The sequence below is a fragment of the Phalacrocorax aristotelis genome, chromosome 3 (genome assembly GCF_949628215.1).
Source record: "Phalacrocorax aristotelis chromosome 3, bGulAri2.1, whole genome shotgun sequence".
In the NCBI taxonomy this organism is placed as follows: Eukaryota; Metazoa; Chordata; class Aves; order Suliformes; family Phalacrocoracidae; genus Phalacrocorax; species Phalacrocorax aristotelis.
This window is the reverse complement of record NC_134278.1, coordinates 69260396-69272851: the sequence shown is the minus strand read 5'-3', so window position 1 is coordinate 69272851 and position 12456 is coordinate 69260396. Positions and strand designations below refer to the sequence as shown.

The 12456-nt window shown below is 38.8% G+C and overlaps 1 protein-coding gene across 1 annotated transcript in view; it reads right to left on the bottom strand.

Moving 5' to 3' along the window:
* The window catches only part of NOX3 (NADPH oxidase 3), a 39115-nt gene that overhangs the window by 10586 nt on the left and 16073 nt on the right, over window positions 1–12456 (bottom strand). Inside the window, exons 7-10 of the mRNA XM_075089868.1 lie at window positions 10631–10760; window positions 7410–7502; window positions 6012–6265; window positions 2334–2496 (exon numbers count right to left, since the gene is read on the bottom strand). Coding sequence (XP_074945969.1) covers window positions 2334–2496; window positions 6012–6265; window positions 7410–7502; window positions 10631–10760 — 640 coding nt within the window. The remainder of the gene's footprint in view (window positions 1–2333; window positions 2497–6011; window positions 6266–7409; window positions 7503–10630; window positions 10761–12456) is intronic.

The following is a 12456-nucleotide window of genomic DNA, read 5'->3' as shown; positions in this document are numbered from 1 at the left end:
AGAAAAGATATTGGGCTAGACGGATTTTTGGTGACACTCAGTAGGACCTTTCTTACGTCCTTATGTAGGGTAAAAGAGAAAGTGGATGTTTGCTAATATTATCACCTGGTAGATCAGTACAATTTTATCAATTTCAGCAGCAATTGATCTGAAAAATGAGACCACTAATGTGAAAAAAGAGATCATTTTATGCATAGCTAAAGCCAGTAGAAACTTTCCAGTCATGACTAGTAGTAGTGCCCTTCCTCATTGCAAAAAATGATAGGGAAATGAAGGCTCTAAGGCTATTTAATTGTGAAGAATCAATTAGATAAACGTGTATTCCTTTTGATGTGCTGGGTTTTTTAAATTGTACAGCTGCAGACATTATGGAAGCTATGAGTATTTATATCTCAACCGTATGTGGGCAACACTAAGAAATATTAGTTCAATAAGCGTAATGATAGCTGTACTCAAATCAAAATGAAGTTGTTAAAAAAAGAAAAACCTCTTATTTATTTCCTTAATAGACATTTCTATGGTACTCATCATGGCAGAAAGAGAGTGCTGAATACTTTGAGGAAGATTAAATTATTTGTAATTATACCACAAGTGGAAGCTTTTAACCAATGGAAAAAAAATGTGGAGCTACCATGAGATTAATCGTTCTCACTAAGATGACTGCTAAATTTTTAAAGTAATGCTGTGAACTTCCCCAGCACCTTTCATCCAGGCTTTCAAAATATTTTACAAACACCGATGAAGTTTAGCCTCGTAACACCTGTGAAAAATAAGCATCACTATTCCCACTGTACCAGTAAGGGAGCCAAGATATAGAGAAAGGAAATACAGAAATCATGCTACTTTTGTATTTCACAGGAATTCAGAAGAGCTGAATTCTATAGCAGAAAACCATAGCAGAAGGCACCATGCACTTATCTTTGTAGGCACGCTTAACCAAGATTCAACCTAAGCTATGGATAAACACTTTGAGGTATACTACACTCTCAATGCATAGTTAAATTCTCTTATTTCCCCCTTAAGATGACAACAGCAATGACAATAATAACAATTTTACTTGTATACGTATAGAACATACATAGTATACATATATAATGTATATATACATATATGTAGCTCTCCTTCCAGTGGAAAAGATAATTCTGGTACAATGGCAGTGTTTGCAAATACACTTCTTATCACATCTAGCACATATTTTCATTTTTATTTCCCTCCCTTCTCAGTGCTTTTTCTGCCTCAAAGATCCCTCCTGGCAATTTGAACCTGTCCTCAGCTCCTCAGTTACTAAAATCCCAGATGCTTTTTCAGTGGCAGCTTGTCATTAAGATGCCAGTTTTAACACTTTCATTTAAAAAGATCAGCCCCTTGGTCCTGTGATCAGCCCCATATGTACTGACCCTCTCAGAGATCTGTCCACTCCAATGCAATTTCAACATCTGTCCTTAAATGTGAAACATTGAACAGTTCCTGATTCAGCTTTTACATTGGAAAATGAGCTAAAAGAAGCGGTAAGGTCCACAAGCTATCAATTGCCATGACGGATAGGGAAGAGAATGTTTAATGCTGATTTTTTCTCTGTTACTTTCTTATCCTTCACCCATTATCTCTTCTGCACCTATCCTTCCCCAGTGCTGCCTCACATATCCTTAGCAGAAGATGTATAACAGGTTAGCAGATCAAGAGTATGTTAACTTAATTGGTGCCACCCATGCCTTACAGACCCCAATATATTTTTTCAACAAAATAGAGTGGTTTGAGGCAGTAATATGTATCTTGATATGCATCTCATCCAGAGCTTAAATGCCTTTTTTATTCCTCCTGCACTGGCTAGTATCCTGATTTTGCAAGGTGAGAAAAGCAGCTAATTGTTGCTGAATGCAGCACTCCAGACCAGGACATGCAACCAGAGGGCCCTCATGAAACCTGCAGCTGGACAAGGAGCAAGTGCTGCCCTTCATTTCTGTCTGAGATGACCTTGCAATATAATTTTTTTTTTTTGTAGGAAAGAGGACAAATGTCTCCTCTAGCTCTCTAATAATCTGTCTAGCTATGACAGACATTCCGCGTTTATCTCCAGTTGCTATTGAAAATCTTATTCTTCAGCTTTCACTAAAAACACTGTGGCTAGGGATACCTTCTTCTTCTGGAAGTAACAGTGAATTCAAGAGACTCTTCCCCGCAACAGCTCCTGAGGCAGCTGCAAAGCAAGTGACTGCTTCTGAGAGGGAGTTAAAACACTCAGGTGAGTCTCTAGCTCTGAATTGTCTCTCTAACCTGGCAAAATGGGCTCATTTGTGGAATTTTTTGATGGAGCAATAAACCTTCCCACCTACCTTCTGCAGTGCCAATACCGTATTAGGGTTGCAGCATTTGTACCAAACAGATTTTAAAACAGAGGCAAACGGCGTGACTCCGATTCCTGCTGCAATGCACACACTCACTCGGTAGTGAAAAATGCCTGTGGTTGCAGATCCGTATGGTCCATCCACGGCCACCCTGCAGCCAGAAGACATATAATCAAGGGTCAGCCACTTATAAAATGACAGAAAGGTTAAAATTTTTTGGGCTACATATTTTTAAATCTGAACTCTGTTAAAATGAAAAAGAAAAGACATGGTTAAGCTGGCACACAAATTAGCCATACAAACACACTTAATTTTCAGTGGGTGCCATTTAATAGCAAAGCAACTTTTTTTTTTTTCTTTCTGAAATGAGAGAACAAGAGCACCCGTGTGGGTTTGGGGCCTGGCCATCTATTTAAGCATGCAATTGCAATTTTCTGGCTTTCTGAAATGTGATTAGTCATATAATTGCATGTCCAAATTTAGCTGTGGAATTTGCATATTTAATCATGAATTACTGAAAAGCATCCTGTTTTAGAGCTTTATTTTGTATATGGTATATATCAAAGTAAAGAGGAACAGACTATATTAATCATTTTGAAAAGTTGTCTATATGCATTAAAGTAATAAAAGAGAATGCAAGAAAGAGGTCATCACATGCAAGGTAACTACTATTTTCTTAGCTCTTTCTGAAAAAACAGTATTTCAGAAGTATATTTTTGGCAATAATACTGTACTTAGTATCTGACATAAAGGCAAAATGTGTAAGGAGAAAAGCTTGTTAATGTTACTACTTCCTGTAATCAACGTTGCTGATGCTGAGGCATTCATTTTGGTCAAAATTAGAGATGAAAAAGATTAATCAGATTCATTCCTCTAGCAACATGGAATGTAAATACCCACAGTACTTTGGAATGCTCTGTCCAGTCTGTCTTTCAATAACATAAGTGCTCTGGAAGATGGTTTTACTATCTAACACCCAGTCCTTAGGAAAAATGAGTTTTTTCCTTCTTTCAGGTTTTCCATTGCTTTGTGCTCTTTATTGCATTAATCATCTTTAAAATTGAGCTTAAATACTAGAAACAAATATGCAGACATAGGAAGAATGAAATGTTTTAATGGGAAAAAGAAAGGGGGATCACCAAGCAATGGTACACACAAATATAGGGACACAATGCATCTGAAACCCTATTGCTGCTTTCTTACCTGAAGTCCTAGCAAACATTTTCCCTTTCATTTGTATTTGTAACATGGTTCGTTTTAATTTCAATATTCCAAATGCTCTGCAAGTGTGGTAGCAAATGAAACAGCTACTCAGGGATAACTTTTGGAAATCTGGCCTCAGATATAAATAAAATAAACTTTTTTAAAAATATGTATTGTTACTCAGATTATTGCCCAGCCCTTTATTTTTTGAGCACTCAGAAGCTCCTGTAAAATACAGTTAATTTAGGGTATATATGTAAAGTGCTTAAGAACTGCTTTCAGGTAAGCTTTTTATGTATAGTTCAATGTGAGCTTGGGAGTAATTCTCATTATTGTTAATAGATCGAGAAAAAAATTATCTGGAAGGAATTTCAAGAAATTCTTTAATCTATCTCTGCGCTATAAGACAGCATCAATTATTTCTGAATTATTCCTTACAGAGATTTGTCTGTAAATGCTCAAGTGACAGAGATCCCATAATTTGAATGCCTTGCTCATCCATATCTAGATAGCTGAGCCAAATACAAAGACTCAGAGAAGTAGGGAGGAGAAACTGGAGAAAGAGAAACTGAGCTATAGAACCCATTCATTTGATTTAGGGAGGGTGGAGGAAGGTAGGAAGATAGTAAACAAAGTGACAAAAAATATTACGTTTGCATTTGTCAAGGGAGGAGTAGAAAATAGGACTATAGACTCTTTCTAGCTGTGGCTTGGATTATCCATACTCTTTGTGTCCATCTATACAATTTCATTAGAATGAAGCATTATAATTTTGGAGGAGGCAGGGAAAGTATTTAGTTTTGGAAAAGTAACATTAGCAGATTCTTGTGTTATTTTTAGAATTTAAACATTTGCTGATCAGCATGATTATGTAGTACTCCTGACTGTAAAAGAAGCTAGATTTTGGGACAGTGTGCTAAAACAGCAATTAAGTGAGCCAGAATCCCAAAGGGACATAATATGGAACTTGATTGTTTCCACAGGAGTAGTCTATTCTATGGTCTTATCTTTCAAGTTGTCCAGAAACCACAACTAGCTGTTCTTGCTACCTGTATAAATGCACATACTTTTTATCTGAGTCTTCCTTTATTAATTTCAATATACATATTTTATTTTTAGAAACTTACCTTATCATTCAGTTGCTACATGGCTTCTGTCTTCTGCTCAGCTTCTGCTATATGTTATTTTTTTAATATAGTCACCAATTTGGTGTTTATCTTTAGATATTGAAACCTGTGAAAAAGACTTGTTTTTTGCTTTATTGCTAGCTTAACTGTTGAAATATTCTTTTTAATATATTGCAAGAAAGCTACTGAATGATGGCATTAAGCACCCTGACAAGATTAAAAAGAGTCTTTATATGTGACAGTGCTGCATAGTTTCAACCCTGCATTGTGGCCAGCAACATTTGATAACATTTTTCTCTTTTTCGTTCTTTACACTGACTGTCAATCACTTTGGACCATTTTTGCTCTACTTCTGCTGAAACGGCATACTTCTCATTCCAGTTGCCTTTAACAGGGGCATGGCTTTCATTTCTAATTCTTGTTAACTGACACAATGCAAAGACTGGACCAGACTTTCTTCTCTGCCCCCACCTTCTAGTACACCTCGTTAGCTCAGTGGTGTCTGTAAGCTTTTTAGAAGAATGTTCTTTAGCATCCAAGTCCCATTAAATTATATAAATGTAGTTAAACAAGTGCCTTTTGCTGTTCAGTTTTACTAGAAGTCCCTCATCAGAAGTAATTTTCCAGGGGGAAAATTGTCCCTTGAGTCCCAGGCCCTTCACACTCCACCAGAACTGAAATGATTCTGAGCTGGACTTTTCTTCGCTGAAGATCTCAGCTCTGCCTGCAAGGAGCTACATGGTTTGAATCCACTACATACAGAGCCAGACGCTTAGCTGTGTAAGTCAGGATGGCCCCACTAGCTTCAGCGGAGCTCTGCTGACTGGCAACGATGAAGCATGGATTAAGATGCCACAGATACAGAATCTGAACACCAATAACCTTTATAAAGTGAAGCAGGGTTTGGATACTGGAGACAGAGCTGAGGGAGACTGCTGGAATGAAGTAAGGTTCAGGCAGAAGTTTCTGGGCCACAAAAGTAACTTTGAGTGTCATTTTAATTCAGTTCTTAAGCACCTATCTGTCGAAATGGATATCTTTAGGTGTAGATATAGATGTTAAAGATTTAGATGATAGTGACAGAGATACAGATATTGAGATAGACTTTAAATCTTGGATTAATCATCATTCTTTTTTGGCAACTGTTGGCCTAAGTTCATGACTACGTTTATTTGTGGTTTTTTTTTTTAGCATAACAGCATATTTATGGATCAAGAACTACAATCTAATACTGTATCATAAAGAACACACACAAAATTAATTAAAGGTTAAATTGTTAACATTTATTTTAAAATGTAGATTTAACATTTTAAAATGCATTGTTTGTTATTCAAACCTTGGTAACATCCACAGTTCCTTGAAAGCTTTTTCCTCAGCTCCGAAGGCCTTGAAGAGGGCTGCAGTCCAATCCCCGACGACCCGTATGTGAATGCTGAAGAAGTCTTCCTCGGGAGCTGAGGTGAGGGTGAAAGGGTGCCACTCCAGCTGTGAGACAGATGGGCACTGTAGAAAGATATATTGACCAGGTCCCATTTTAAAGCCACGTTTCTTCATGTGAAGCTCAAGGACTCCAGAGGAATGTGTCACCACCTAGACAATAATGAAAGGACCTGTTTCATTTTCCTTCAGAAGAGTAACTGTTTGTTTCCATCAGGTTACGGGTGACTTGGCAATCATTTCTACTTGAGTTCAACCACAAGCTAATGCAAATTGGGATGCACAGTAATCTTTAAATATCATGTAGATTATGGCCTGAACTGGGTGCTGTGGTGCTGTTGTTGCCCAATAGCTTGAGAGTGAGTACAGTGTGTATCATGGGGCAGCTTGCTTTCTGTGTGTAAGAGACAGAGGGAAGGCTGTAACAATTTAACAGTTTGTCAACTTTCTATCATAGTGGAGCCTATGCAAAAGTATTCCTTAACAGACTGGAATAATTTCCCGGTTTTACCCTCATGTAACACAGTTAATGTGTATGGGATTATTGTTGGTTTGGCAAGAAGAAAAATGCTCGGTGAGCTCAATTCTAATATACTTTTATTAAGAGGTAATCTCAGTTAAGCAGCCAGTTTTATATGTCACACAGTATACTGAGATTCTCAGATCACAGCCACTTTGTGAAATCAGCAGCAAGACTTATCCGACATGCTTTTCCCCTCACACAAGATAAGCCTGTTTCTGATCGCTGGCTTGATACGTGTGGACTTGGCTGCTTCAGTAGTGGCATTCCCCATCCATTCCGCTGTGACTTAAGTAGGCCCTTAGCACACAGAGATATTCACAACTGGGATAAATTGTTACAGTGGTATTAATGAATCTTTCACGATTTGTGCTAACTGGTAATATGACCTCTAATCTCCTTGGAAGCCTCCAGATTTGAAAGTAAAAACTGTGTCCTACTGCAGTCAAGGGCATCACTGGCATTTGCTGCAGTGGAACATGGTTTCAGTTCATTAGAAAGAAAGACCTTCTGCGCAGATGTTTATGTTACGGTGGTGTAAAGTCTGGTACTTCATTAATCAAGTATGGTCCCATATGGAATATTCTTATGGACTTGCTATTGGACTAAATGCAAAACCTAAAATCAATACTTGGCTGAAGCCATGGTAATGATGGAAGAGCTGCTGAAGGTAGGAGTGAAAAATGAGGTCATAATATAGACAAGTTATCTATAAAAGATAAAAAATGTCATTGACATAACTTTTTTTTACACAGACATGCAAGCTCTGTTACATACCTTCGTAATGACCACCTCCTGTTGAAATCTCCAAAACCTAACAATTCTTTCACAGATGTACACCGCCATAGGACTTAAAACCCACTTCCAAGCCTGTAGAAAGTTGCATATTAAAACCCAACATTTATTTTGATGTCTCAAAAATATTTTGCATTTCTGGTTTAAATCAGCAGGTAGCCTAAAATGAAATTATTTGACTTCTGTGATTTTTTGTTCGCCTTTCTCAAGAGAATATTTCTGTTGCTTCTGTAGCAGTTCTGGCTTTCTTGTGGAACAGACATATGGGACTCCTTCACAGATGCACTCCAGAAGTGGTGCTAATATCTATCTGTATTCTGGCCAAGTAGAGTTCTTTAAAATCTTTTCCTACTAAAAGGCAAAAGGATTAATCTATTTAGGTGTTACATCTAGACGTCATTGGACATGAAGACGTATAGATGAATACTTTTATACAATGTTACCCATAGCCTTACTATATTTTTGCTCTTCAAAGTCTAAAATATTTCAGATGGGCCAGATCGAAGTAGCTTTTGTGGTCAGCTCTGAGTTTTCTGATGCTGCACGAGAAAACATTAAGTCCCAAATATTCAATTAGAGGAATGGGATATATTTCCATTTAATGCATTAGCTGTCTCTGTATCAATAAATGTGGTTTTTTTATCTAGGATACTAAACTGGTCATACTTTAAGTATTGCAGATGATTGCTGTGCGTGTACTTGCTAATCATATGTACTGATCACTATAACAATCAATGATATTTGGCTATTCAAGTATACTAGCTGATGATTTCACTGCGTTGCACTAAGGTAATTGGATGTAGTTGAACCTTCATGATTTTAAAAAAATCTCTTTTTTTTTTTTTCTATAGGAGATACTGTTCTATTTCTAGTTTAGTTAATTACACAGCTCATTCTAGGAAACTGAAGACTCCACAATCAATTCTAAAATCTCCAAAGAGTAACTTTACTTGCTGAAACATTGACTTTGCTCTGCAAGCTGGGTAAAAGGGGTTATAAAGTATCTTTCATGAGAAGCAAGCCATAAAATTATGTGCCTTCCTTAGAAAGTGCTAAGAGGATGGAGTGGCAATTTCCCAAGGTTAAGTCTTGAAAATTAAATTTAAAAAATGCATGATTTAATAATGGGAAGAAACCAGCATAAGCCAGAAGATGCTCAGTTAAAGCAGAAACTCAACACATCCGTTGTCCCTAAATACTACAGGTGTCTCTGCACAGTGGGTGATCTCACATGTCTTGAATATATTTGCATATATCAAGCCAAAATAATTATGAGACCTGTTTTTCCTCCCTTCCATTTGTGCTACCTGTAAATAAAAGCACGTGACAGGAATGTTAAGGCTGCAGGCTACCCTGTGCAGGAGTTCTGCTGAGATTTCAGATGTGCCATCACTCCAGTGCAACAGAGCATTCAATCCAAAATATCTTTTGACTGGGTTGGGACAACAGGGCATCTACCAGGAGGGATGGGCTGCCAGGCAACACGGCGCCTGGCCTGCTAATCAGGACATCAGTATTCTTGCCCAAGTGGTGTTTCCTCCTGTAATGAGAATGAACTGAGATGGGGCAGTGATGGCTCAGGAGAGACTGTGAGGATAAAAGCTCGGATGTCCCGGATGCAACAGAAGTGCTTCATCATCCTCAGTGGGAGCCAGATTGGGCTCCTACCTGCTGAAATGTGGAGCAGGGGAGCAGATGTGGCATGACTGAGAAAGGGGCTCCACTGTGGTAGCCTCCCCTGGGAGCTGTGGCCAGTGGAGCGTGCACGCCAGTGTCACCTCATGCAATCCCAGACGTGCACAAGGCTGTCCCCTCCCTGCTCAGTCATGCCCGCATCTGCCTCTGCCAGTGCTGTGCAAGCCTCACCATGGCTTTTTAGCCTCTGAGTGAATTTGTGCTAACTGCGGTGTCTAGCGGGTATCACACCATAGCACATTACCCATCCAGCAAAGCACTGTTCTTATAGATGATCTATATGCCATATGGTATTATCACAATTTATTTAAAGTAATGTGACTTTGCAAGTATGGCCTTGGGTATGCAGGAAAGTGTGGCAAAATAGGTTTAACGTGGAGAAGTGGAAGTTCTCTTCAGTTAGCTTTATGATAATGGATGTGAAGACATGCTGTTGGAAGCAAGCTTGTGTCTGTATTCATGGTGCGTAGCCATGTATTGATTTTTATGGCAACATTGTAGCTGAAATTTTTAGAGAGGCATTCATTTTCTCATTAATATGCGGGTTGGATAGTGGCTAACAATAGTTTAGTTTAAGAAAAATCTATGTCAGCCATTAAAAGAGCTACAAGACACTGAATGCTAATTTTTCTCCCTTACTATAAGATTTTCTTTGGTATGTTTTATCTTTTTGGAAGAAACAACAAAAACTTGCATATGAGCAAGCTAAATCTTGAGCTGTAAATGTTAAATGATTTTGTTTGGATGCTAGACATCTGACATACTGTACAAGTCTGCTACTTAATTACCCCCTGTGGATTTGCAATCTTGTTGCAGCAAAATCACCCTTCCGTGGGACATTTTTCCTGCCTTTCGCCTTTCCCTTTCATAACTCATTGTTTCAAATCCTTTCCTTTTTACCTAACTTAATATATCAAGGCTGGACGATATGAAGCATGTGCCCCAAAGCAAGGACATAATTTTATCTCCAACTTACTCTCCCTTGGTATTTAGACTATCCATATTAAAGTACTATTAGTTAAAATAATAATATTCATTTGATTCATTTGCATCCCTAGCTTTACAATTCCATTGTATTTTCTGTATCTCTGCCCTCATAAGGTTTTCACTTGGAGGCTCTGTTTGTGCAATGAACATATCAAGGGTATTGGTGATACTAAACACTTAAAAATAAAGGTACACAATTAAATAGAGTACAATTCTGAAATCCATACCCTTCAAAAGGAGTGTTGCCTAACTAAAGGATCTTCCAGAAATAAAAATTTTTATTAATAACACCAAAATTCTACACATCACTCTTCATCTGTACCTGTCTATACTGATTATATAGGAGGTCAACATCAATATCTTAATGCACAGGGAGAGGTCACGGAACAGGAATGTGAAACTACTCTACATGACACCAAGTGCCAATCTCTAGCATGCACCCCAGCCCCCTACTACCTAAGATGTTTGGCCTCCCAAGGAAGGACATTAAGTTAAAAAAAGAAGACAGACATCACGCTTACCACAGGTTTGTTGCCAGAAAACTGTGGCAAAGGGCACTGCGCGGCATTCTCCCATTCCAAGTAGTGATCCTTACAATAAGTGACATTGTGAAGCAGCAGACTCTGAGGTGTCTGGCCTCGGACAAGCTGACTTAAAACAAAAATGTTCATCAGTGATATGCTTCTTTGCAAGGTTCTGTGCATCTGTAGGTTTTGCACTAGTAGTCAAATGCAGATTCAGAGACAACTCAAAGTTCAAGAACTGGCCATTTCAACCCTACTCTGCTCTCTTTTTCAAATTACCTTTCCTTTAGCTTTGCCATGACTTTTTGACCACATGCAAGAAGTGTGCTATAGTATTGGTATACATCAATGCAGCTGAAGTGTGGAGAGTCCTTGCGTAGAAAATGTACATTTTGCTGTTTGTGGCAAAATTAGAATGATTTCAAAGTTCTTTGGAGCAGACACTTTGACCTCCTCTGTATATGAGCATCTGGTATTGTTTAGAAAAATAATAAAATTTAACAGTGACAGACCTTCTCTTTCCTTTGCTGCTTTCTAAATGTGTTTTTCAAAGCTGCAAATAAAGTTGGAGGACCGTAATTAGATGTGTACTCTCTAAACATATTAAATTCTAGCTTCTTTACTTCAGAGAATGTTAATGATGTGAATTTTCCCAAACATATCAATCCTGACTGTTCAGTTTAAATGGGTTTCAGCTGGTGTTGATTATGGGTAGAGAAGGAAGATTTTTATGGGGAAACCCTGATTGTTTCATATTGTTTCTCTGAATTTTCCCTTCCATGCTTACTTTGGCTCCACAGCGTTAGTCTGTCCTGCCCACTAGCCTAACAAGAGACAAGGAGATAAGCGCTGCCTGCTTCTCCCTGTCTACAGTGTCATTGTCTGCAACAAGTTCAGGCAGAAAGACAGAAAAGGAGGTAGGCTTTAGTCAGTTTTGTTCAGTCACCTGGGAAGGAGGAAGAGGTGGGAGGTGAACGAAACCTTGGGTATTGACCCCTTCTCATAAATGGGTTGGTGGTAAGGATGCACTGGGGAGCAGGCTTATTGCACCACACTCCCAGCCTGGAGCAAGCGGCGTGCTCATTGAATGCTGTCAATAGAGCTGTTAAATAAGGGTCCCCTTTTCGGGGAGGTCTCTTGCTGAGGAGTGTCGATCAGCTGGCTAGGCAGAGGGAGCTTACAAAGCTGAAGGGTAAAGGGTTCATTACAGTTCTTTGAAATTGGATTCTAAAAGATTTGCCAGAGAGAAAGGGGAAGGGGGGCCATTTTGATCAGGCCAGGATACAGTTTACAGCATTTGTTCGCAGCTGTGTCTCTGAAACTTGGGACTAATTAATTGGGCCAATTTCAGGAACAATCAAAGCCAAACTGAATGTGGCAGCTTTCAAATCACAAGGAAAGAGGTGAGAAAAATAGCACACCACAAAACATTGTACCAGCCTGTTCCCCACCCGATGGTGACGCTGTGTGCCTCCAGGGAGCAGGCAGACACTCACGCTGCTGTGGGCCAGGAATTTCCTCTCTGTCAAGTAGTAGTGGTCTATACATACTTTAGTGGTGGGCAATAACATCTGTACGTTTTATGAAACAGACATAAAAACTGTATTATGATAACACCAAGTGACTCTGTCCTTATATCTGAAAAGCTTTACAACAGCTCAGGGCCATGTGTACGCTCGGTAGTCAGCAGAAAAAGATCTATGGAGCAAAGTAGTCTTTGTTGAGGGCCTTGCACTGTACATATTTGAGGGTTATCTAGGATTTAGGACTAGGTCTTGTCTGATCCTGTGAACGGATCACTTGTTAGTGCTTGGCACACAGAG